Below are 25,061 nucleotides of genomic sequence, written 5' to 3'. Positions count from 1 at the left end.
ACCGCTCACATGTGACGCGCTCTGTGAAGGACCATAAGTAGAATATATCATTAGGTGCCATTCACACTGAATGCGCTTTTGTGTTGACAAAGATGCGATGCAGGCAGTGGAATAGGAAAAAATGCAGGAAGATGGGGGTTGAACTTCTTTTAACTTGAGCATCACATTTTTAGCATGTCGTTTCATGCATGAGATGCTGCAAGAGACGCAAGCACAACAGTCAAACATATTTACATTTACCTAGAAAAAAACAATGGAAAAGCAGCACAATCAAATGAAAACCTGTAAAAAACTACTACTCTACTGTATGTATGATATTTCATGTTTGCATCATGGGGACATCCGGATGAAAGCTGCTCTTCATTGTTTTTACAGAACATTAATAGTTTGGGAAATTTCATTGTTGATTGTTTGCTTTGGGTGTGTGTTCATGGTGTGTATGTGTTCACTGCTGTGTGTGTGCACTTTGGATGGGTTAAATGCAGAGCACAAATTCTGAGTATGGGTCACCATACTTGGCTGTATGTCACGTCACTTTCACTTTCATGATAATAATAATATACTATAGATTTGGTATTTGATATAATACAGTATTTATGTGGTTTAAGGTAAAAAAAAAAAAAAAAAAAAAAAACTTTTTTTCATAATGTTGTTTATTGTTGTTGCTCTTTTATGCCCTGCCTTTCTGAAACGCGTCAATTTTTACAAAGCTCATCATTCTGAAAAGTGAGGTGTGCTCTGATTGGCCAGCTATCCAGTGTGTTGTGATTGGCTAAATACCTCAAGCATGTGACGGAAATGTTATGCCCCTTGAAATACTTTGATGCCCTGTGTCCCAGGCGCGATAAGACAAAAACAATAAAACCCATTATAAACGAGGCATTTGTTGCATCCATTGGGGAAATAATTACTGATTATAATCACTTATTCTGTCTTTTTTACACGATGCGTATCGTGCTGTGTAAACATAAAACCATGTCTGGAGAAACGACAAACACCAAGTGCTACTCTACACTGCTCAACACTTACGTTTAAATCATCAGGGGCAAATTCTTTAAGTATAAAAAACGTACGTACAGGCTGTGAGTCAGAAGCGCCAGACTGTCCTTGCAAAGTTGGAACCGTTTTTATACAGTCTATGGTTGGAACTGAGGAACGACTGGCGGGCAGAGTGAGCGGCGGCCGGCGGGCAACCAGATCTTCCCACATCGTGATGTAGACGTGGGGGTGTGTTAGAATGAGCCGTTTTAGGTAGGAGTGGTTGACTCTTAACTTTTATAAAGAATATCTCTTTGAATTTGAGACTTCAGTCTTTGCAACTTTACAGATCTTCTTTATGCAAGAGCTTGTTACACTCCAAAGGAAAAGAAAAATTTAAATATCATCTTATGACCCCTTTAAGGATGATCCTATAAATAGGGGTTCAAGCTGTGATTTTAAAGTTGCCCACTAGATGGAGCTACAGGATAAGAAATATTTCAAGCCCAATCATTTTCTATCCATTTCCAGCCATTAGAATTGGTTAATTTGTATAACTATGGTGTACTGACAGTAAATCTGTGAAATGAAATGAAAGTTGCCAGACACAATTATTTATATTTTTTGTAATTTAATAAAATTAAAAATTAAATTAAGGACATTAGGACAATTAACCAAGAAAAATAAACCATATCTATGCTTGACAAGTGTGATTCTTCACAATTCCTTATGACAATGAATGCTTTACAAGTTCTAACTAGCGAGATTCTGAGTAATTAGAAGCAGAAACTTTACAAGTTCTAATTAGTGAGATTAAGTGTTATTGGAATGGGAAATTTTTTCATATTTTTGTCAAATAATAGATGGTTGAAATCGTTTGATTGTATTTGTTAATAGAACAGACTTGCCTGGACCAATATGGCGGATTCATTGACAGCAACGACCCAAAGTGGCCAATGAGGCATCTATGTATTTTATATTTCTATAGTTACTTCTCCCCATTCCCCGCAAACTACGCCCCTGCCTGATTCCTAGGCCCTCCCCTAATCCTAACCTTAACCCCTCCTCCACACCTGCTCCAAAACCTACCAATACAGGGGGGGGGGGGTAATCTGGCGGGGGTCAGAACTGGATATAAACAACAACAGGAAAGTAAACGGCAGCTGTGTCAGGCCAAATTCCAATGCGTATGTGTGCTTGCGCTGTGGAGAGGGGCTTCAAAGGTTTCTTATTTTCAATGTGTTTTTGCAGCGTTGAGCAATGTGGCCAATCACCGACTTGTCTGTTGATTTAATGAACAGAATGGCCAATCAGAGGCGTTTAAGTTAGAATCCACTCACCGCTCAAAGCACCAGTTTTTGTTTAGAGCTGAGTTATGCAAACTTAATGAATCCTGTCATTATAAGAAAGTGTAGACATGATGTAAATAAAATTTTCTTTGTGCAATGTGGAGAGCTTCATTGATTATAACGGAACTTTGTGAGATTGTGATAAACTGAAATGAGTGACAGCCTTTTAGTGATCCTAAAGGTTGCTCTCTTCCCTGCTAACACACATGGTAATAGTTACGTAATATATTGGTACTTTTTGGCAATTTCATGACTTACCAATTGACAACGTGACTACAACCTTGCATGTCCGTGATTTCATTACCATTAAATTACCAACTCACAAGGACTTTCCTGATACGTAATCTATTAATAATATATTGTATTGACTTACTGGCAACGTAACTGCAATGTCGCATGTTCGTAATTTCGTTAACATCATTTACACCAGGGGCATAGCAGCTTTTAGAAAAAGGCGATTCTGTCCCCCGCACTGTGTTAGTCCATTGAACCACGTTTTCTTTGTAACAGATTTCTGAGGTAAACTACGTGAAACCTTGCGCGTTACGTTTATATTCGGAGTACATTTGCTTGCCTGTATAGTTTGCATCATCAATAAGGTGTATACTGAGATCTGAGGTCTTGTTTATGTCACTCTATTAGTTCATTGTGGCACATTAAGCATTGTTGGGAAATCCTGGAGTGTGACATATGAGGGAAAACCCTAGGATTCAGTAGAATAGTTTAGAATAACCTCAACACCAGACAGAAACTGAATGCACGTTACACCTCTATTACATTTGATCATGTTCTATAGCTGGGGTCTCAGAGACTCCGAACAGTTCAACCAAAATATTTTTGCTACTACTCACATCAATTATTAATTATAATCACACACTTGTATATTTTATATTATTGATCAATATGTGAATCTGTTGACCAGACTATGCATGACATAATCTACTGCTATCCCTCCAGTTCCTGGATGTGCAATGCTCAATTTTCTCAGCCAAATTTAAACCACTGAATTTGTGGAAGCGAATTTGTAAAGTAAAATAAAATTGACTGAAAATTGCCTGTCAAATATTATACATCATCGTTATTTTTAAAACGGACTGAATATTTTGGAAGTAACTTCTGGAAAGAAGGTGAATATGAATTATTTAATTTTTAATTATAAAAATATGTGTGAAATGTTTTGTATTGAAATATCCACAGCTTAAATAAACAACTATGTTAAATTTCAGACCCTAAAAATGCAAACCTTGAAAATACAAGGCATTAAAAAGCAAGTACTGTTCATGCAAGACATTAATTTTTTGCAGTTGCACAACATGCTTTTTTTGTCATTATTTTTCTTCCATAATCATGTTACACTTTGTTATAATGAGAAATTCTCGAGAGTGCAGCACTGAACAAAACTGTGGCCTTATGAGCAGTGAGTGGATTCTAACTGAAACGCTTGGCCATTGCTTTCAAGAAATAAACAGAAAATGTCTGATTGGCAACATTAATCAATGGTGTAAAACAAAACAAAACAAAAAAAACCTTGAAAATAGAAACCATAATTTTTACGATTTTTAATGAAATACAAACTTTGAATAATGAAAATTAGTTTGTGCCTGCTTATTCTATTCATCGGTGTTTGAACCATTAAAGAAGAAACCATTTTACATTTTCATTTCTGGGTTCAAAAATGAAAAATGAATGGATGCAAAAGTACACAGACCTCGCTGCATTGGAAAGGACATCTTGTATATTATAATGAAATATTATAGTGAATATTCAAAGATATCCAGATCTCAACTGTATCTTTAAAAGACTTGTAAAAGAGAGTTGTTATTGGATACTGAAGATTTTCTTGAACTCTTCCTCGAACATTTTCTTCAGCCAGGGACCCATTCGGCCAAAAACATTGTCCTTTAGAGAGCAAGAGAACAAAATACAAAAAAAATTGTCAAAAAAAAAAAAAAAAAAATCACATGTCCAAAAGTAAATAATCTCAACAATAATCATCAATTATGTCCAAGATATGCGTCCACGTATAAGACATTGGAAACAACTAAACAATCTGTTTTTAGGTGATGTTTTTATTATGTAACATGTTTCCGTGAATCTTACCCTATTGAATGTTCTGCAGTTGCTGAAAATGAGCTGAAAGTCTGAGACGAATGCTTGTACCGTCTGATACTCTCCACTTTCCAACTTCTGCTTTATTCTGTCCAGCCACATCGGCTGAGATATGAACTCAGAGTATCTGGGCACCTGGAAATCATTTTATTTTTGTTTTATTTATTTAAAATTTTATTTCATATCTTTCATCACGTTTATTCTAATTCTAAACTATTTTTAATTAAACCAAGGCATTAAAAGAGTAGCAAATGTAAACGACAGAGAGATGAAATAAAGAGACAATCTCACCGTTTGCCGTGGATCCTCAACAAACACCTTCTGGATGTCCTCTCTGTACACACATAACAGGAGGTAGTGGCAGTGCTAAAGATGACAAACAACACACTTATCCACAATTAAGCCCATAAATAATTGTTCTGTTTCTAAACCTGCTGAGCAGCCTATGTAGGCAGCACTTTAAGTCATCAAAGTTACTAAATGTGAGCACCTCAAATGTTTGTGGTTATCTTCTATATTAAGGTGCTGAGTTTGTGTGTGTGTGTGTGTTTACCAATCTGTATTGAGACACTGGGGCATCGAGAGCCTCTTGTTCAGACATGTTACTGGAGACACGCCACTGTTGACTGGTTCTAAACACGCAAAAGGTACAAATCCATTCCCTACAAGCAAACACACACAATACAGAATGAATGTACAACACGCACACTTGCTGATTTAATGATTTTCTATCTGTTTGTCTCTCTCACCCAGGTGAGTCTCCATGTACAGCTGGTAGGTGACATTGTGAATGAAAAGCTCGTGGACACTCGTCACAACACACAAGATCCCCCCTAGAGTGACACACGTAACACTCGTCATCATTGTTCTGTACCATCTAGTCAGAGGACGACATGACAAAATTTTAACATCACAGAAATAAGCTCAAATGCATTGTGTTTTTCTATTTTACAATCTTATTTTGTTATATAGTCATTATTTTTTTCCATACAATGGAAGTCAATAACTATTGTCAACAGTTCGGTTATTCTTAAAATACCCTCTTTTGTGTTCAACAGAAGGAAAAAACTTATAATACAGGTTTAGATCAAGTGGAGGGTGAGTAAATGATGACCGATGGTGCTTCTTAATATCCCTCCTCGTTTCCTCGCTCCTCCGTCCTCCATCCTATGACACAGAAACTGATCGAGCTCAGGCATCTTGTAGGACATCTCAATTCTCAAATTGCACCACGAGGATTGGGGAGTGGGGAGGCTTCCTGAGAAGTCATGAGCGAGGAGGATACACAGGTGTATCCTTTGCGGAAGTGTTTTAGCGATTAACATGATGCACATATAAATTCTCCTTCCCCTTCACATCTGCACCAAGTGCTAACCATGACAGAAAATACAAACACACATAAATGTGAGTATTAAGCATGAAGTTACTGTAAATGTGGGTTATGTTTTGACAGTGCCTTTAATTTCAATGTGTAATGTGTACTTTTCAGCACAGTTTTATTGCTCTTCTGATTTTAATGGCTTATTGCTTTTAATTTGTAATGCCTCTTATATTGGTTAATAGAGAACAATTAAAGAGAAATTATTAGATGTAATATTGACTGCTTTTGGTGCTTGACAATTTTTTATTTGTCATTTTGTGTTTCAAGAGTAAGGTCCAAGGTGAAGAAAAAGCTAGAAGCTACTTGAATGTAAAATGTTTTTCTCTATTTAACATCACAATAGTGAAAGACGACTTTCCTCATTGATCACATCTTCCCTCAGATAGATTAGCCTACATGTTTTCATGCGCGACTGGATGTTGGAGTCATATAAAAATAATCATGTTGTTTGCATTCGCCAAAATGGATTTGCTGAAAACAAAAAACACTGACTGTGACAGTAATTGGCGTTAGAGCAAGTCCCGCTCACTGTGAAGTGGGAGCGACCAGCCGGCAGAGGATTCCGCTTTGTCTTAAGGCTTCCTCAAACAGTTATATTCACAATTTGTGATTTACTTAATGCATACTGATCATGCATGTGCGGGGGCTGAGACTGGATGATGACAGGTGTTGTGATCAGTGTAGCAGTCAATAAAAGGGACAAGGGAGGTCACGTACGGGACAAATCAATTAGGCCCAATGTACAGGATGTCCCAGCTTATACAGGACAGTTGGCAACCCTATGTACTACTATTTAACAAATAAAAAGCAGTTAATAACTGGGAATAATTCATTGTTATTAATAACTCGTAATATATAAAAAAAACAATTCTAATGTTCTAGAATCCAAACGTGCAAGCTGAATCCAGCAGTGTATAGTCATCATTAATTGCTTCGAAGTGATGCTAAAGGGAATGAGGATATATCATTTCACTTGATTCAATTTCACCGCCCTCGCATTTTTTTATATTAAAATAATGAAAAGGGTTTTTGTTTTTTTTGCATTTGGTAATGAAATCTGCAAAAATTTGGTTAATGTCACAATGCAAAAAATAATAATTGTACTAAAGTAGGCTTTGTTTTCTTTAAGCAGAACATGTAAAATGTAAAAAAGTCAAAACAATTTAAAAATATATAAGAAATAAATATATAATAAATATAATAAAAAAATATATGATAAAATATGTGATTTGTGAATTCTGTTTGTGATTTTCACATCTTTAGTCTATGAAAGTGATCATGTACAGATTAATGTACACAATTAAAAGACTGTTTGGAATTTAAGTTACTATCATAAATTATTTTTATGATGACTGATTATGATTAAATATGTCATGTAGAGATGTTTCTCACCACATCTTCCTCTTGAGTACTGCATTTTACACATTCACATTGAAGCGAATGGATGCGTAGGATGTTTTTCTAAAAATGACAATTATTCATTAAATAAATAAATAAATAAATAATGATACTTTTTGTTTGCTCTCTCCCATTTGATACCTTGATTAAAAAGTTGAGCATTTTTTCATGGCACAGAACATCTTTCTTCCAGTGCCCATCTGTAAGAGTCGGTTCCTGCTTTACAAATTCCTCCGGAGTGAACCATCTTTCCTCAGTACGTATACACTTCCCACGTATCCCTGCAACAGAACATAAACATGAACATTTTCCTCTCAAACCTTCAACACAGCCAAAACAAACTGCATACTGAGCTCTGCACACAAATCAGTGCAATAACATACCTGTTGCAAACCTGTATTTGTATAAAGTCCCAGTAAGTGAAACACAGGTGACTGGTAAAGAATGAGCCTGGAAAACAGACAGATCTGCCACGTCTTCTTCTTCCTCCTCAACTCTCCCTCTAATCTCTGTTCGTCCTCCTCTCCATCCCTGTTCCTGGAAATTTTCAGCATCACTTTCTTCCACCGAACTGGAGCTTGTTTCAGAGTCTTGAGGAATAAAACACATTGCTGCGTTCAGACAGACAGCAGAGAGCATGTGAATGAGCGTTGATGATCGTTACTCACCTTCACTGGAGCTCTCAGATGAACTGACAGGAAACAGCTTATTCATGTTCTGCAGGAATAAACAAAGTCACTTAATAAATGTTACAAGAAAAACAGAGGAAAAACAAAACCTGACAGTGCACATAGAGAGACAAAGTACTTTTTGGACACATGTTCTCTTTCTTCTCTCCATCGGTGGACACTGAAGATGCTCCTCCTGGAAACAAATGAGAAAGGAAGTGATCACACATTTATATGAAGGGTCTGCTGTATTTAATGTAACTACATATTCTAAATATTATCTAATACACTGAAAAATTAAAGGATCGATACAAAAATATGTGCTGTACTTCTAATGCTTTGCATTAGTAGCACATTCCTGCTATAGAGACGGAGCGACACCCATCATAATCTGAAAACCATGCCCACCGAAAAAACGCTTTCCATTGACTCCCTATTGCGGGAAGCTGCCTCCTTGTCATTTCTGACTTATTACAAAAAACAGAGCAATGCCTAAAAGCTGCTATGTGACAAGGTGTACAGTAAACAAGCTTAAAAACCCAGAACTATGTTTTTATAAGCTTTCGACCACAAAAAAAAAAAAAAAAAAAAGAGCGTTTAGGACACAAAATGTCAGAAATATATATATGTCAGAAATGACAAGGAGGCAGCTTCCCGCAATAGAAATTCAATGGAGAGCATTGGATTGTTCTTGACGGGATGCCGTCACCATACTTCGGGAGGGGAATTACCTCAAAGTTTTGGAATTGTGCTAGAAGTATTCGAGAAAGGAATTACCTCGAGATAATGTAGCATTATATTGTTTTATATCCGCGACGGGAATTACACCGAATATACTGTAGTACTGTACTAGTACTGTAGTATTGTATTCTATTATATTGTATGAATAACTGGAGGTTATTCAAATTGTCAGTGGTGAAGTCAGATAAGTATTGGGAATTTCCACGACAGGTATCACATGTTCCCAAAAAATATTAAGCAGCAAAAACTGTTTCCAACATTGATAATAAATCAGCATATTAGAATGAAGGATAATGTGACACTGAATGGAGTAATGACGCTGAAAATTCAGTTTTGCATCACAGAAATAAATTATATTTTAAAGTATATTAAAATAGAACACTGTTATTATAACTTGTAATAATATTTCATAATATAACTTTTTTTTTCTCTGTATTTTTGATCAAATAAATGCAGCCTTGATGAACATAAGAGACGTCTTTAAAAAGTAATAAAAAATGTACTGATCACAAAATTTGATCGGCACTATATGTATAAATTAAATTTTATATTTGACAACAGTCCCAATCTACAGATTGATAATGCATTGACTAATTCCGCGTTTCCACCGAAATTACCAGGAACAATTATAGCAGGAACTTTTTTCCCCAGGAACTAATTTCCCCCCAGACCTGTTGCTTTCTGCGTTTCCACTGCGGTCTAAAGAGCACGGTAAAAGTCAGTTTTAGTTTTGATATACGTTGGATATTCGCCTAGGCTGCTTTAGGGACCGTCTGCAAATTTACCTCTTAGTACAAAACGAAGTCCAATAATTAATAAAAATTATGTTTACAACGCCATAGTAAATGCCTTGTGGGCAAACTGACAGAAAATATTTAAGCAATATGTCACTACAGATAATATCTCCCTTACTGTATATACAGTACACAACTATTTTCTTTAATAAATTACTATAATTCATTTTTTTTTATGTTCCAAAGGTTGTAGTACATTTGTAGTTAAAAGACTGACTTACTATAGGTGAAATTTTGCCAGTATCTCCCTTACTGTACATACAGTACATAATTATTATTTAAAAACAATTACTGTAAATCACCAAAAGGGTCTTTTTTTTTTGTTCCAAAGGTTGTAGTACAGACTGAATTACTACAGGTGAAAGTTTGCCAATATCACCCTTACTGTACATACAGTAGATAATTAATCTTCGAAAACAATTACTGTAATTCACCACAAGGGATTTTTTATATTCCAAAAGTTGTAGTACATTCCTAGTGGCCAGACTAACTTACTACAGGTGAACTTTTGCCAATATTTCCCTTACTGTACACAAAGTACATAATAATTCTTAGAAAACAATTACTGTAATTCAACAAATGTTTTTTTTTTATATATGTTCCAAATGTTGTAGTATGTTTGTAGTTACAAGACTGACTTACTACAGGTCAAAGTTTGCCAATATCACCCTTACTGTACATAAAGTACATAATTAATCTTCGAAAACAATTACTGTAATTGACCAAAAGGGTTTTTTCATGTTCCAAATGTTGTAGTACATTTGTAGTTACAATACTGACTTACTACAGGTGAAATTTTGCCAATATATCCATTACTGTACGTGCAGTACCTAATAATTCTTAAAAGACAATTACTGTAATTCACCAAAAGGGTTTTTTTCATGTTCCAAAGGTTGTAGTACATTCCTAGTGGCCAGACTGAATTACTACAGGTGAAAGTTTGCCAATATCACCCTTACTGTACATACAGTACATAATTATTCTTAAAAAACAATTACCTGGCTCTTACAGCGCCCCTTCCTCTCTCACGCACCCACTCCTGTCGGGAGCCTGGGGAAAGGCGCCGATTAAGGGACGGGGTGACGATGATAATTAGGTGGGAGGCAGCTGACTCGTCGTACCCCCCCCCAAGCGACATCCCCGTCATCAGGCCGCCGCCCACACGTGAGTGCTACCTCCCTCAACCAGGCTCCAAACGGTTGGAGTGGGCGGGGCAGGGATTCCTTTCCGGGCAGTTCTCCCTCTCGCACCGCGCTGGAACAGGGACAGAGAAACCGGGTTTTAGTCGACAGCCTCAACCAACCACAGGGTAAATGACAATAGAAAGAACGTCACTTGCCCCTTTTGTGGCTGGGAGGCCGTCTCCGTCGTTCCTCCGTCCCAGACTGGGTTTTCGCGAACTTTTGCGAGCAAGAAGGAATGACGTCACCAGGTGTTGCCCAACTGTGCTGTCTCCACCACTGTGGTGGGAGGAGCAAACGACAGACACAGTGGGTGTGGCGTCAGGCTTCGGAGAAGCTTTTATTAACAAAAAGATAACCAAAAGAGGGAATAAAAGTGTCCAAAGGGGAAGAGTGTCCAAATTAAACAGAGAATCTGGTGTCCTCATTGTGCTGCGGGGTATGTGATGGGCAGGTAGTGTTCAGGAAGGAAGGGTCCAGGTAAGGGGTGGAGTCCGGCGGCCGCACGTGCTCCCCTCTACGGTCCGGGGCGTGAGGGGTGGCGGCTTCTTCCAGCGGCTGCATCCATCTCGCTGGCCGCAGCGTTTGAATCCTGGCACAACGGCCATGTAACGGGTGCAGTTCTCGTCCGGACCGCAGGTCTGGCAGCTCACGTCTCTAGCGGTGCGGGAGTCCCTCTACGCACCCCTCCTGGACCCACGAGGACACCAGCGTGCATGCACGCAAAAGAGACCGGTCTCTCGAGGATAATTAGGGGGGAGGCAGCCGACTCGTCACACTACCTTATAATTATGCACACCTGAATATATGAAGATTTTCACTTCCAGCCTTCATGGACAAATATATATCACTTATAAATGATTAAATACAAAATTAAAAGTAGTTTTATAGATTGATGTGGTTTGGAATTTGTAAATGTGCTTAAAACATTTAAAACATTACAAACACTTAAAACATTACAAATAAAAACTATGATCAGAATATCAACTTGCCTAATAATTATGCACGCACTGTACATACAAATGCAAACACAAGCACACACACACAAATACATACATACATACATAAATATGAATATAAATAATCTGCTATTAAATCCAAGCCCACTAGGAGAGTACTACAACCTTTAGAACATGAAAAAAACACTTTTGGTGAATTACAGTAATTGTTTTCTAAGAATATACTGTATGTACAGTAAGAGTGATATTGACAAAATCTCACCTGTTGTAATTCAGTCTGGACACTAGGAATGTACTACCACCTTGAACAGCAGTTTGGGTACTTACAGTAGTTTTTTATGAACATAATTGTGTACTGTACTGCATATATTAAGGAAGGTATTGGCAAAATCCTACCTGTAGTAAATCACTATGAATTATACACTCCTTACGGTTTGGCAATGTTTTATTTTAAATGTTAAAAGTCACATTAGTTAAAATATATTGGACGTTTTAAACCCAACTGGTGGAATTGTCATATGGTCCCTTACGCATCAAGCGCTATAGCACGTCAAAGCTTTTCCGGTTTAAATTTGCTGCAACAGTACACATAGGTGGTTTTTAAATAATATTTTCATGTCCATATAAAGTTGTTGCATATTGTTAAAACTAATCGTGGTAGTGATATCGTTTTTGTAGGACTGTCGACTCTATAGAGCAGTGGCATGCGAAAGCGAATGTCTGGCAAATATCGAACCTAAAACTAACTTTACCGTGCTGTTCTAAAGTACCGTGAAGATTAGGAAAATAGTCTGGTGACGTAGGTCTGCGCGCGTTTCTCAATACAAAGTACGCAAATTTCGGACTTGCATCCTCGGTAGTTCAGACTTTTCCAGTTCGACTCAGCAGTGTGATCTCCAAAGGACGGGATGATGCAAGTCCGGTTATTCTGCAAACAGCAGCGTAACTTACTTGATAACATCAGTCAGCTCGCCTTGGCTACTGCAATTTTCCTCACTGTATATTTACAATAAGACGAAATAGAATATCTAATACCACTGCCTCCTTTCATTTACAATTAAACATAACAATAGCCGCAGAAATTTACTTAGTTCAGGGAAATGTGTATATATATACACGAAATATTATATAAATGTCCTCTTTTTATTTAAATTTTTACATATAGATAAATTGAATAAAGACCAAAGATTACCTGTTAGATTTACCCAAAACAAATTATATTTTGTTTAACCACTAAAGAGACATCAGAGCCAGCAGGAAATGTCAGAAGGACTAGCCGAGTTGAGAGTGCTCTCGGCAGATACATGAGACCTGAGCTCCTGCTGATCGTGTGGAGCTGATCGTCTCCGAAATCGGCGAAACACATTTTTAAATAGTCCCTAATTCCTGGGTAAAGTTCCAGCGGTGGAAACGTGGCTTAATTAGCCTATTTATCTAAACAGAATATGTTCATTTAAAAATATCTATGTAAAAAGTATTTGTGAGTGTACGATAAGTTTACAGCAAAACCAAAGACAATTTCCAAAAACTTTTTTTTTTTTTTTTAAATAAAGATCCCAACAATCCCAACAATCTGTAAGTGCTTGCATTATTTACCTCAATGAGTTTCTTAAGTGGTGTGTTTCCGCAGCGGATGCTGAGTTTCCAGTTTTTGCACTTTTCCTTCCCCGCAAACCTTTCAAAATCATTTAGGGTGAACCAGCGTCCTTGAGACAAAATACACTTTTCCCCTACAGGAGACAAGGATAGGATGCATTCAGAGTGAACAATCCACCCAAAAAACATTATAAACACACATTCTAATAAAATGAAGAGAAATTATAGCAAAAACTCAATGATAATGAACCTCTGGGCATTTTGACCCGATAGAGAGTGCCTTCTTTATCCCCACAGGTTACAGGCAGATGCGTTTCATAAACAGGCCACTTCCAAATCTCCTGCTTGTCTCCTTTCTTCACAAGAGACGCTGAGAAAGAGAGAGAAGACAACACATATCAGGAGAGAGTGAAAATACTGGAACAGGACATCAGGCACCCGGAAACACATTGTTATTTTAGTATCACTGAGATACTATTATTGTTTTATTCATATTTTGAATTAATTTTAATTTTTATATTTTCTTAATTGTAATTTTAGGTAAAATTTTATTAATTTTGTGTTTTGTTAGTTACATCTTGGATTGCCTGAGGGTACATTTTTTTTTAGAACATTTTCTATAAATTTGATACATGGGGAAACGTTTTTGAGCAAGGTTGTTTGGGCACTTTCCCACTGAGAATGGGCAACAAATTTCCATCTGGATATTTTAGATTGGTTGTGGGCCCTGTGTCTCACCTGGGTGTCCGTTGATATATATATGCCCATTATATACTGCATATATATTTATTTTTTTAGTTAAGGTTTACTTTATTGCAAGTAACAATTTTTTTTTTTTTAATGGCTTTATTTTTTGTGTTATTTAAGTGTATCCCTGATGAGAACTTAGGCCTGCTTTAGTTCAGGGACTCACAGAATGAGTGTTTTTTACCTGGTTCCTTCTGACTGGGTGTAGAAGCAGAGGAAGAACCAAGATCATCACTATCCTCACTACTTCTATCATCTTTACTTCTCTTTCTTTTGTAGTTCTTCTCCTTCACTTTCTCTGCCTTTCCTTCACTCTTTTCCTCCTCTGCTGGTGTCTCAACATCTGGATGTTTCTCATCAAATTTGAAAGTGCCTGGTACAAAGAAAAAAATAAAACAATACTGTATATATATATATATATATATATATATATATATATATGAATGCATTCTTGCTCTATCATAGCATATAGTAATGCAGCGTGAGCCTCTAGATAACATAACATAAAGCTGATGATAGTGGAAACCACCGACCGTCCAGCAGATTTTTTCTGAGCATGCGTAGTGTCGGGTAGAGCTGCAGGATATGGTCTTCAAACACACAGCGCCAGAACTGATGCATGTACTGTGGTTTATTTTTCTCCACCCAGTCCAGAACCTCATAGATGCCCTTCTCCTTCTGCTCACGAGAACGCATCTTTTTCACATTCTACAGACAAAAACAGAGAGGAAGACATAAATGAATGGAAGTACAGTATGATCAGATGACTTATGCCTAAATATGCAAAACAACGAACTGGCATGCTTTGACACCCAACTTTTTAAAAAATTATAGTGGAGGTATCATGGTAAAGCAATGGCATGGTAATACCATGATAGATCGGTAAAAAATTTTTTTTTTTTAAAGAAAATAATACTGTAGCTTATAGTTACAAAAAAAGACAAAAGACAAATAAAACCCAAAAAAGACAAAAACAATAAAACCCATTACAAACGAGCCATTTGTTGCATCCAGTGGGGACATAATTACGGATTATAATGACTTATACTGTGTTCTTACGCGTTGCGTAATCGGAGAAACGACAAACACCAAGCTCTACTCTACACCAGCGGTTCTCAATTCCAGTCCTCACGCCCCCCCAGTTCTTCACATATACCTCTGTAAATAAATACAATTAAAATTCATGTCTCGCACACTTCAATGCACTTTGAATAGAACATATACTTTCGCTTTGAACTGGAATCATGGCGGAATATCCTGTGATGTCCACTTCGCAGGTCACTTACGTTCGAATATAACAAACATCTGAAGCCATAAGAGAAACATACAAAATGTGCAGAGCAGGGGGCACGAGGACTGGAATTGAGAACCGCTGCTCTACACTGCTCAAAACTCGTGTTTGAATCATCAGTGGCACATCCTTTACATATGTAAACATACTTATAGACTGTGAGTCAGAACAGCCGGCACTGTAGTCTTCTCTCCCAGGATCAGGAAACAGTCCTCCATAAAATGCGCAGCACGCATCTAAATATTTGGGTTGACTGTTCTGGAACAGTGTTGTAAATACAATTTAACCACTGATTTCTAGTTGTGTCCTCTTTTGGAAGACCAAACAAAGTATTTTTGCTTTCACAATGAAACACAGCGTCTCCACAACATGGCGCTGGCGGCAACAACGAGAATCAAAGTTACGCCTTCTATCTTTGCGTGAACATTTGGGTGGCGTTATGCAAATCTTCCTACATACTGACATAGACATGTGGGGGCGTGTTTAAACGATGCGTTTTAGGAGGGCGTGGATGAGTCTTAACTTTTATAAAGAATATCTCTTTGGGTTTGAGACTTTAGTCTTTGCAACTTTACAGATCTTATCTATTCACGAACAGCTTGCAACACTTGAAATAGCATCATATGACCCCTTTAATGAATTTTATGTAGTAATAAACAACATGTAAACACTGCAAAATGTTTTGCCACAAACTCAACTGACAGGCAAGTAATTGCACAAAAACTATAAATAGTACAAATAAAAAATAATAAACAACCAAATATCTCTTTAAAGTGGACGTGAAGCAGTCAGTCAAGTTTACATTATTCAGTAAACTGATTTCCACTTTAATAAAAAAAAATATATATATAATAAACACGATTTGAATGTATCCATTTAAAAGAATAAAGCAGTTGTCCCCAAACTGGAGGGTGCGGCATGGCTGAGGGATAGTGTACAGTCAGCAGATTATTTTGCAAAAGAAACCTCTGCAGGGTGATAAAGACTACACTGCATAATTTTCCCACTTATCATGCGGCCACTTGCCTGATAAGTAAATAATTGAACGCAAAATATTAATTTGACTTATTTTAATTACCTTACAATGACTCGCAGTACCTGTTTTAGCGCTTTGTTATCAGTTGTAGCAGTTGTGGTTGTATCAATAACAGACCACTAGATGGCGCGATTGAAGAATCAAAGTTGTATTGCAGGGAGCCATGTAAAAATAAATAAAAATGAACGATGCTTGGTTCTGCTCTAAGCATGTAAGTTACAAGCTTGTGAAAATACTGCCAGTGCCATGTACATAAAGCAAATGATGAATATACATAAGATTCATAAATACCAAAATGAATTGTCTCTCGCATATGCTACAGTATCTGAGCTGCAGCTTTTTGCGTGCGTACAGAAATGGTATATCACAGTGCGCGAGTACCACACTGAAATCTCTTTCACGTTGTCTCACGCTCAAATGGCTTAAAACGCTTTAATGTTTAAACTGACAAGGCTTAAAACACGTGAGAATGATCAACTTTCTTGAGGAAGCAGCACTAGCCCGATTGTTCAAATTATTTAAACACCGATTATTAAATTATAATTAGTTAAACACTGGAGCATCCTGTTAACCGCAGTCAATGTAAAGTATATTGTATTCGTAGGTGAACACAAAATATCTTACATACCACTACTAGTGAACGAGCCAGTGTAATGCAAATATGTCTGAAAGGTCTGAAATATGTCAATAGCGCAAGGATATCGTCATATTCTATTGTCACATCTCACTGGTCTCGCACTAGTACAAAATAAGTACATTCGTACAAAGTAAGTACAACGAACACCTTCTACAATTATGTATTTTGTAACAAAACCCTGCATTGTTTTTTCTCTCCGTTTTGTTATTTATGTTCTGTATTTATTACTCATTGTCTTGTGTCTTATGTAAGTAACTCCTTACTTTGTCACTCTAGTACAAAGTAAGTAGCCTACATTCATGTTCATAAAATAAATTCTATATAGAATACCAATTGCTGTGTTTAGAGAACCCTAATGACAATTTTGGGAACATGACATGAGGAAGCAAGACAGCTTACAGGGACCTATTTTTTATGATACTATAATCAACTAACCCTAATTTAAAAATAACTGCAGGACTTGGGACTTTGAGACCACTGTGGACATCTTTAATTTTATGAAATAAAGATATTTTATGCACAATATTTCAGTTACACTACACTTAAACAATAACTTTTATCCTAATTCTTCAAGGGTTAGTTCACCCAAAAATGAAAATTAGCTTGTGTTTTACTCACCCTCGAAGCACTATAGGTGTATATGACTTTCTTCTTATATCCTTGCTATTCCAAGCTATATTGGTGTAGTCAGAGGGTGTTGCAGTTGAACAGTCCACAAGTCTTCAAATAAAGCTTGCGCATTCATAATAAAATGTGCCGTAGATTGCTCTGGGGGATGAATAAAGGCCCCCTGTAGCAAATCCATGTGTTTTTGTAAGAAAAATATCCATATTTCAAACATAATAAACATTTTTCTCTCACTTCTGCTGACTGTCATACACTGAAGCAGTTCCGAACTTCCGACGGATGACGTAAGATGCGCAGGGTTGCGTGATTAGTGACGAATGTGGAGAGAGAATAATACAAAACGCCAGTCACAAATTAGAAATACAAACTGAGGATTTATAAAGAAAAATGTTGGATTTCGATATAAACCAAGAGGAAACTGGTTTTCATTTGCTAAAGTAGGGAAATTGTTCTTCTTTTGCTGCTTTAAACAATCTCGCGAGATTAGCATATCTCAGAGGTGCGCATATTACATGCTGCACCATCCACAGGAATGGATCCGCGAATGACAGATAACGGAAGTGAGAGAAAAGTGTTTATTACTTTTGAAATTTTGATATTTTTCCTACAAAAACACATGGATTCGATACAGGGGGCCTTTGACATGACGTGACACATGCCTCGTTCTTAAAGTGTTAGTTCAGCCTAAAATGAAAATTCTGTCATTATTTACTCACCCTCATGTCATTTAAAACCCGTAAGACCTTCGTTCATCTTCAGAACATAAATTAAGATATTTTTGATTGAATTTGGTTGATCTTAGGAACTTAATTGACAGCAACGCAACTGAAATGTTCCCAGAAGCAGAAACTTAGTAAGGACATCGGTAAAACACTCCATGTGACATCAACTTCAATTTTGCGAAGCTACGACAATACTTTTTGTGCTCAAAGAAAACAAAAATAACAATTTATTTAACGATTCTTCTCCCCCGAGTTACTGTCTTCCACCATTTTGGAGAGTACCCACGTAATCAGCGCTGTTTATGTTGGGAGGGAAGCGCATGCATAAACGTATTCAGCGTAATCAGCATTGTTTACACTTAGGATAGAGCGTGCGTATGAGTTGTGATACTTTATTTACGCACAAAAAGTATTCTCGTAGCTCCATAAAACTGAAGTTGAGCCACTTATGTCACATGGACTGTTTTACCCATGTCCTTGCTACGTTGTCTGGGAACATTTCAGTTGTGTTGCTGTCTTTTGAACAACATGAGGGTGAGTAATCAATGACAGAAATTTCATTTTGGGCTGAACTAACCCTTTAATGGGTTCTTTTGTTGTATCGCATGATCGCATTGCTCGCATCCTGTGTAGACGCCTTGTTAGGTTAAATAATAATGTAGAAATTTGATCGCGTGATTCTTATCCATCGTGACCTAACACATTTTTACTGTGTTTGAAAAATGACTTAATCGTCCTCTGCTTTTTTCTGGGGTACATTTTACCCCCAAACCGTTAAAAGTGTGTAAGGATGAAAGAACCTCAGATACTTTGATCTCCTGAGAAACAGACAATACAAAGATACATGGGCATCTTCGAGACACCCCACAGAGTGGAGGTGCAGGAAACGCCTCTCTCACATATGCATCAGTTCCTTCTCATCCTTTTCCTTCCCCATACCCATCCTCCCTCCACTTGGTTCACTCAGAATGGTCAATAGTATAATGTTCTACATGAATGCAAGTGATATTTACAGTCATGGTTGGTATCATTTGACATGTCTCAGTGCAACTGGTACAATAGTCTCAATCTTACAAAAGTAAACTAAAAGATAATACAGATCCTAAGAGTTAAGAGATATTTTGGTTACTGTAATGGGAGTGCCCTTTCCCAGGGTCTTCCATGTAAATTACCTTCTGTTCCCTTTTATAGGTGTAAACTACCCAGGTCTGGGACCTGGCTTAATGCAAATTCTAATTGTTTGTACATGCCTCCATTTGGGGGATGTTTTATCTTGGTGTTGTATTTAAAGGATTGCAGCAAAAGGGTCGGAGCCTTCTGTAGCTGGAATGAGCCTGTGGTATGAAGTGTGTTCACACACTTCATACTATGGATTTTACTAAAAGTCAGGTATGCATCTTTTACTCTTAGATTCATCTTTTGGAATTTGATGTCTTGTATTGATTTGATATCTCTGAATAGGCTATGTAATTGGCATAATACATATTTACCTGACTGATAACAAATTGTTACATATGATTTTATTCTGACTCACTCTGAAATTATTTTCTCAAGTAGATTAAGTGAAGGCGTATGTTTCCACAAATCTGCGTCCAGGGTTAAGTGCATACTAGATCTCAGGTTAGATGGAGCATGGGGCACATCAGGTGAGATTCTAGATTTCTGACTAACTGCTTGACTTTAGCTAAGTTGGGCTAGACAAAAATACTATTGAAATATTAATATATTTCATAGTACTAGCATAACCGCTGATTATTGTCTCAACTTTAGTTAAGTTGTACGTAGTTATATAACTCTCAGGGGCTAGACAAAGAGTTCTAGCATAACCACTGATTATTGTTTTGAGCTTTAACTAAGTTGTACAGTACATGGGTAAATGTAGGGGACTAGACAGAAATACTATTTAAAGAATGGTAAGCATGGGTGACCTTTTAAATAGTATTAGTCATAACCTCTGACTAATGATCAGACTGGAGAGTTTGTGATCATGGGGTACACGTACATCGGCCAGCGTGATACACCCTGAGTGACATAGATTCCTAATGAACAAGTAAATATAAAGTAAAGAGTCAACTAGAATAATCAAATGTCAGAATAATAATAATAATTAGAGACCCACAGACAACCAGTTTGCCTTCCAACCTAAATTCAAAGTCATACTAAAATGGAATCAGATTAGATAATAAAATGGAGTCAGATTATAACTGAATTTAAATTGAATAACTTTGCCGAACACGCAAGAAACCTTCAGCCAGCACTAGATACCTCTATTGGACCAGGTGCATGGACCTTACAAGTGCAAAGTGAAATTGCGAGAGCAACAGGAGATTTGAAGCTCAAGAAATGATGTGCCTTGTGATTGGCTGAATGTTAGTTTACTCAAATCGAAATAAACAAATCAGAAAACATGGGCAGAAAAATCGGCGGTTGGTCAAACATAATGCGGGGGGACAGAATCGTCTTTTTCTAAAAGTGCGGGGGACATGTAGCCCCCGTCCCACACAGCTGCTACGCCCCTGCTATGTCCAAAAACCAGGGTGGTGGAACTTTTTGTTTAGCGTGAGTTACAAGAGTTAAACCCCGATCACACTACAAGCAACAAAGCTACCCGATCCCATTCACTTCAATGGACAGCTGGCGATTTCCTGCGACAAGTGCGACAGCAGCCGTTGGCGACGGATGGGGGATGTTCAGCGATGTGACAAAGTTCAGAATCCTTCAACTTTGTGCAAATGAACAGCGACTTTCGGGAACGACAGACAATAGGAAAGAAGACGGCAGTTGTCAAGGCAACCAGTAGTGAGAACGTCCACTAGCAACCTCATCGCCAGCTCCTGGCGACATGCAGCGACAAATATTATATAATATATAATTTCGGTTCTTTTCAGTGAACCGGTTTTTTTGAACAGTTTGTTTCAATGAACCTGTTCAAAGAACCAGTTCACCGGTTCTTTTACACTTTAACGTAATGACGTCATTCGTGATGACGTAATGACTATCGTACTGGGCCGGGATGAAAATACTTTCAACATATTCAAATATATAAAGTCAGTAGTCATTGCTTCAGTCAGTTAAAGCATCACCATGATTTGACAAGTTTCTTAAAATTAAGTTTTGCAGCTAAGCACCCAAATACAGGTACAAGCAGTCATGTGCAAACCAGAATGTTTTATAAGTATTGAAGATAAAGTGAATAAATTACTCCCCTCAGCGCAGAAGCCTGATCCACATACTATGCATAATCCATTATGAATTATTTGTTATTGAATAAACTTATGTTTCACCAGATCGGCCCCTCGGTTTACCAGCACTCATAGCATTAGCACACAATCAGTTGTCCAAAAGACTTAGTTTGGTTCAGACATATGTCACAGGGTGTCGTGTACTGTTTACCAGCTTCACAATGAATCATACATGCACAGTATCATCCGCTCATCGATTCTCAATTCGGACGTGTCCAAAAGAAACGGGTTGAGTATACTGGTGATCCAGAAACCATTGCAACCGATTCTTGACTCGTGAACAAGAACCGCTCTAGCAGTGGCTAGTTGCTGCTTTGCTTGTGCCCATCATCAGTTCTCTTTTCACAGGAGTTCAGAGTCTGTGTACTGTTGGAGTAACTGAATAACTCAGGATATTGGTTTATTTTGAGTCAGAGGGAGGGTCAGGCACGTTTGTAAACTGAATAATTTAAGTAATTTGTGGATAAGTGCATACTGGAGACATGAACCATTTCAAACGATTCAGTTCGATTTGGTGAACTGGTTCGACCAGCTCACTAAGAAGATCCATTTAAATAGAACGATTCGTTCATGAACCGGACATCACTAGTGACAGTTAGTTGCTGCTAGTGTGAACGCACCTTTACTGCTAGTCAGACACTAAAATGCACGGGGTGGGTGAGAGAGACAGAGAGAGAGAGAGAGAGAGAGAGAGAGAGATGATCTGTACGCAGATGATCTGGTGCTGCTCTCGTCCACCCCACAGGGACTACAGCAGCACCTGGACCTGCTGGACAACTACTGCCAGAACTGGGCCCTGGCAGTAAACCTCAAAAAGACCAACATTATGGTCTTTCAGAAAAAGCCAAGATGTCAGGAACACAGATACCAGTTCAGTCTAGGCAGCACCGCCCTAGAACACACGCTGCAGTACACTTACCTCGGCCTGATCCTCACTGCATCGGGAAGTTTCAGTTCGGCAGTGAATGCTCTCAAAGATAAAGCTCGAAGAGCTCTATATGCAGTCAAGAAAAAAAATCCAAAATATTGAAATACCGCTTCCAATTTGGTGTAAAATCTTTGATAGTGTGATTCAGCCCATAGAGCTGTATGGAAGTGAGGTTTGGGGTCCACTCAGTGATCAGAGCTACACTAGATGGGTCAGACATCCAGCAGAAGCCCTACACACAGAATTCTGCAAAATGATGATGATGCATAAAAGATCCCTAAAATTCTGGATGCATCTTAAATCAAGTCCCACAGAATCGCTACATTTTAAAGCGCTACAAACCCAAGAACTGAACCCTGAAAATGTCCACTCAGTCAGCTAGTTCTGAGACTTACTAACCTGACTAACTCTACTAACACTATCCAGTCTCAGACCAGCACTTCTTCTCACCTGAACATTGAAATCAATCAAATTATCAAACAATCTAAAAATACATATCTGGAACATTGGGATCAAGAAACTAAAACACAAAGTAAATTACAATTCTATCAAACTCTAAAATCAGATTATGAATGTGAAGATTATCTCCAGAGTGTCAGAGACACAAAGCAGAGATGGATCCTGAGCAAGTACAGGCTCAGTGAGCACAGTCTAGCCATCGAGACCGGCAGACACAGAAAGAGCTGGTTACCCAGAGAGTGTGCAAAGAGTGTGTGCTCACTGTCAGACAGGAGAGATCGAGACAGAGACGTACTTCCTCCTTCACGGTCATAAATACATATTCATAAGAAACCTCTTCTTCAACAGATTCACCAACTCAATAAAGAACTTTACAGCCATTAGTGAAACAGAACAAATAAAGATAATATTAGGAGAGGGACACACAGCAGCACTGGCTGCGAGATACGTGTGGACGTGCCACAGCCTGAGAGACAGCAGGTGAACGTGTGTGTGTGTGTGACCTCAGTGTGTCTAACCCTATTGTGCACCACAGTGATCCTTAGTGTGTTTGTGTGTTTCTATGTAAGTTAAAGACTGTGGTATCAAATGTTTACACATTATAATTTGTTACAGTTTAATATTCTAAGATGTTATAATATTCAGTTCCATTACTGTGATGTTCATTTAATTATTATTATTGTTATTGTTATTATTTTTTCTTTCTATATATGTACACTAAGCTTTGGCAATATTGTATCATTATTTATTCATGCCAATAAAGCAATATTGAATTGAATTGAATTGAATTGAATTGAATTGAGAGAGCAACAGAGGACAGCAAATAGAGGAGAAACACTTTCTGCTGATTTGTCCTAAATATCACAATGTAAGGGAAACATTTCTCCCCAGATAAGAAACACTGATTCCATCATTTGCTGAACTGATACTGAGAAAATGCCCTTCATACTTGAAGATGACAACACAGCTGCACTAGCTGCAAAATTTGTGTTAGCCGTTCACAATGTTAGGTGTTAAACATACTCTTAACTTACTCACTTTATCTTTTCATTATTTAGAATAATTTTATTTATTTGTTATCTTTTTTTTTTTTTTGTATACATTTGTCAATGCTTTGGCAACATTGTGTTACACAGTAATGCTAATAAAGCTTAATTGAAAAGAGAGAGATAGTATGCATGTCAGCTATAGGTGGTTGTGTCTCTACCTCAAAAAGTTTCTCCGGAACCAGATCGTGGTCGCGCAGCTGAGTGAGGAGTCTGTGCGGTTGCTCGATGCACGAAATCTCCGTCTTTTTCCGGTGGAGAAAAAACAGCAACTCTTCAGTCGTTAGAAAGTTCAAGGGCTCCATTAATTCGATCTATACTAGTGCGACACGAAATCATTTCAGCGACTTTACAGCAGCATGCGCATTAATGCAATGCAACAGATACAGTTCTGTGTTCAATAACATAATTATAAATCAATGTTTCACACTTGTGCCCAAATGTTACGTACAAACGTTTTGCTGGCGTTAAACGCAACAGTTGCATATTTAACTCTTGTATAGCCTACCTGACAAGGGCCGAGATGTCTGGAATAATTTGTATATTTCTGTAAGCTGACAGGAATCTCTCGCCTGAATGTGACAGTCTGGTTTATAAAGCGAGAAGTACGCGGAAGTGATGTAGAGATAGCGAATGTTAACCTGTTACAGGGCTGGAGTTCCACTAAACGGATCTTCTGAACGATTTTTTGTTTGTTTGTTTGTTTTTCAAAACAACTACAGACGACAGCAGGGCGCATATTTTAGGCACGCCGTTTCGATGATTTATTAAAGATGCTAATCGTTATGTCATGTGTTCCAGATGCGAATAATGCTGAAATTAAGTTTAACTCCATGACTGAAGAGCTTTTATTGAAATGTGTTAAACCATGGATTAATCAACCATGTGTGTTGATAAAACTGCCGTACAAGTTTAAAACAAGTTTTCTAGTACGTTTTAATCATGACATGTCTGCTAAACGGTCATCTCAGGCCCTGTCCCAAATGGCACACTTCATGTGGACTTTCGGTCTCGTGGACTTAAATCGCGCGTGCTCGCCAAGTCTACGAGTCCGTAGACCGTCCCATTCAGCATTTTAACGCTCTGAAGTGTGCTCAGCAGCGCCCCCTTTGTACCCTTGAAGCGGTCTTCCGCGAAGCCCGCATAGATGCAGGCTCCGCACACTTTAACTA

At 37.8% G+C, this 25,061-nt stretch overlaps 1 protein-coding gene across 2 annotated transcripts; it reads right to left on the bottom strand.

Annotated features, from left to right (window-relative positions):
* Positions 1 to 1,858: 1,858 nt before the first annotated feature.
* On the bottom strand, positions 1,859 to 24,769 carry LOC109045360 (nuclear body protein SP140-like protein). 2 transcript variants are annotated; one of them, XM_042728862.1, is made up of 16 exons: positions 24,398 to 24,769; positions 24,051 to 24,203; positions 14,435 to 14,609; positions 14,086 to 14,274; positions 13,405 to 13,524; positions 13,155 to 13,288; positions 8,023 to 8,079; positions 7,884 to 7,932; positions 7,599 to 7,805; positions 7,357 to 7,496; positions 7,210 to 7,278; positions 5,186 to 5,313; positions 4,990 to 5,098; positions 4,728 to 4,802; positions 4,428 to 4,571; positions 1,859 to 4,226 (listed from the first exon to the last, which is right to left on the bottom strand). In XM_042728862.1, the coding sequence occupies exons 1-16, from the start codon at positions 24,626 to 24,628 to the stop codon at positions 4,146 to 4,148; spliced, it is 2,061 nt and encodes a 686-aa protein (XP_042584796.1). In that variant the 5' UTR covers positions 24,629 to 24,769; the 3' UTR covers positions 1,859 to 4,145. The 2 variants fall into 2 exon arrangements, with proteins under 2 accessions (XP_042584796.1, XP_042584799.1); XM_042728865.1 differs by lacking the exon at positions 1,859 to 4,226 and having other exon boundaries at positions 4,728 to 4,770; positions 24,398 to 24,768.
* Positions 24,770 to 25,061: the final 292 nt, after the last annotated feature.

This window comes from Cyprinus carpio, chromosome A3, assembly GCF_018340385.1.
Source record: "Cyprinus carpio isolate SPL01 chromosome A3, ASM1834038v1, whole genome shotgun sequence".
Classification (NCBI taxonomy): Eukaryota; Metazoa; Chordata; class Actinopteri; order Cypriniformes; family Cyprinidae; genus Cyprinus; species Cyprinus carpio.
The sequence above is the reverse complement of the archived record's forward strand: the minus strand, read 5'-3'. Positions and strand labels throughout refer to the sequence as shown.

Coding starts and splice junctions, on each gene's coding strand:
- LOC109045360 (XM_042728862.1), bottom strand. CDS start 24,628: ATGCGCCCTGCTGTCGTCTGTAGTTGTTTTGAAAAACAAACAAACAAA. Junction 7,279..7,356: donor TGCTCAACTTTTTAATCAAG/GTATCAAATGGG, acceptor TGTCATTTTTAG/AAAAACATCCTACGCATCCA. Junction 4,227..4,427: donor ACTGCAGAACATTCAATAGG/GTAAGATTCACG, acceptor TGCTCTCTAAAG/GACAATGTTTTTGGCCGAAT.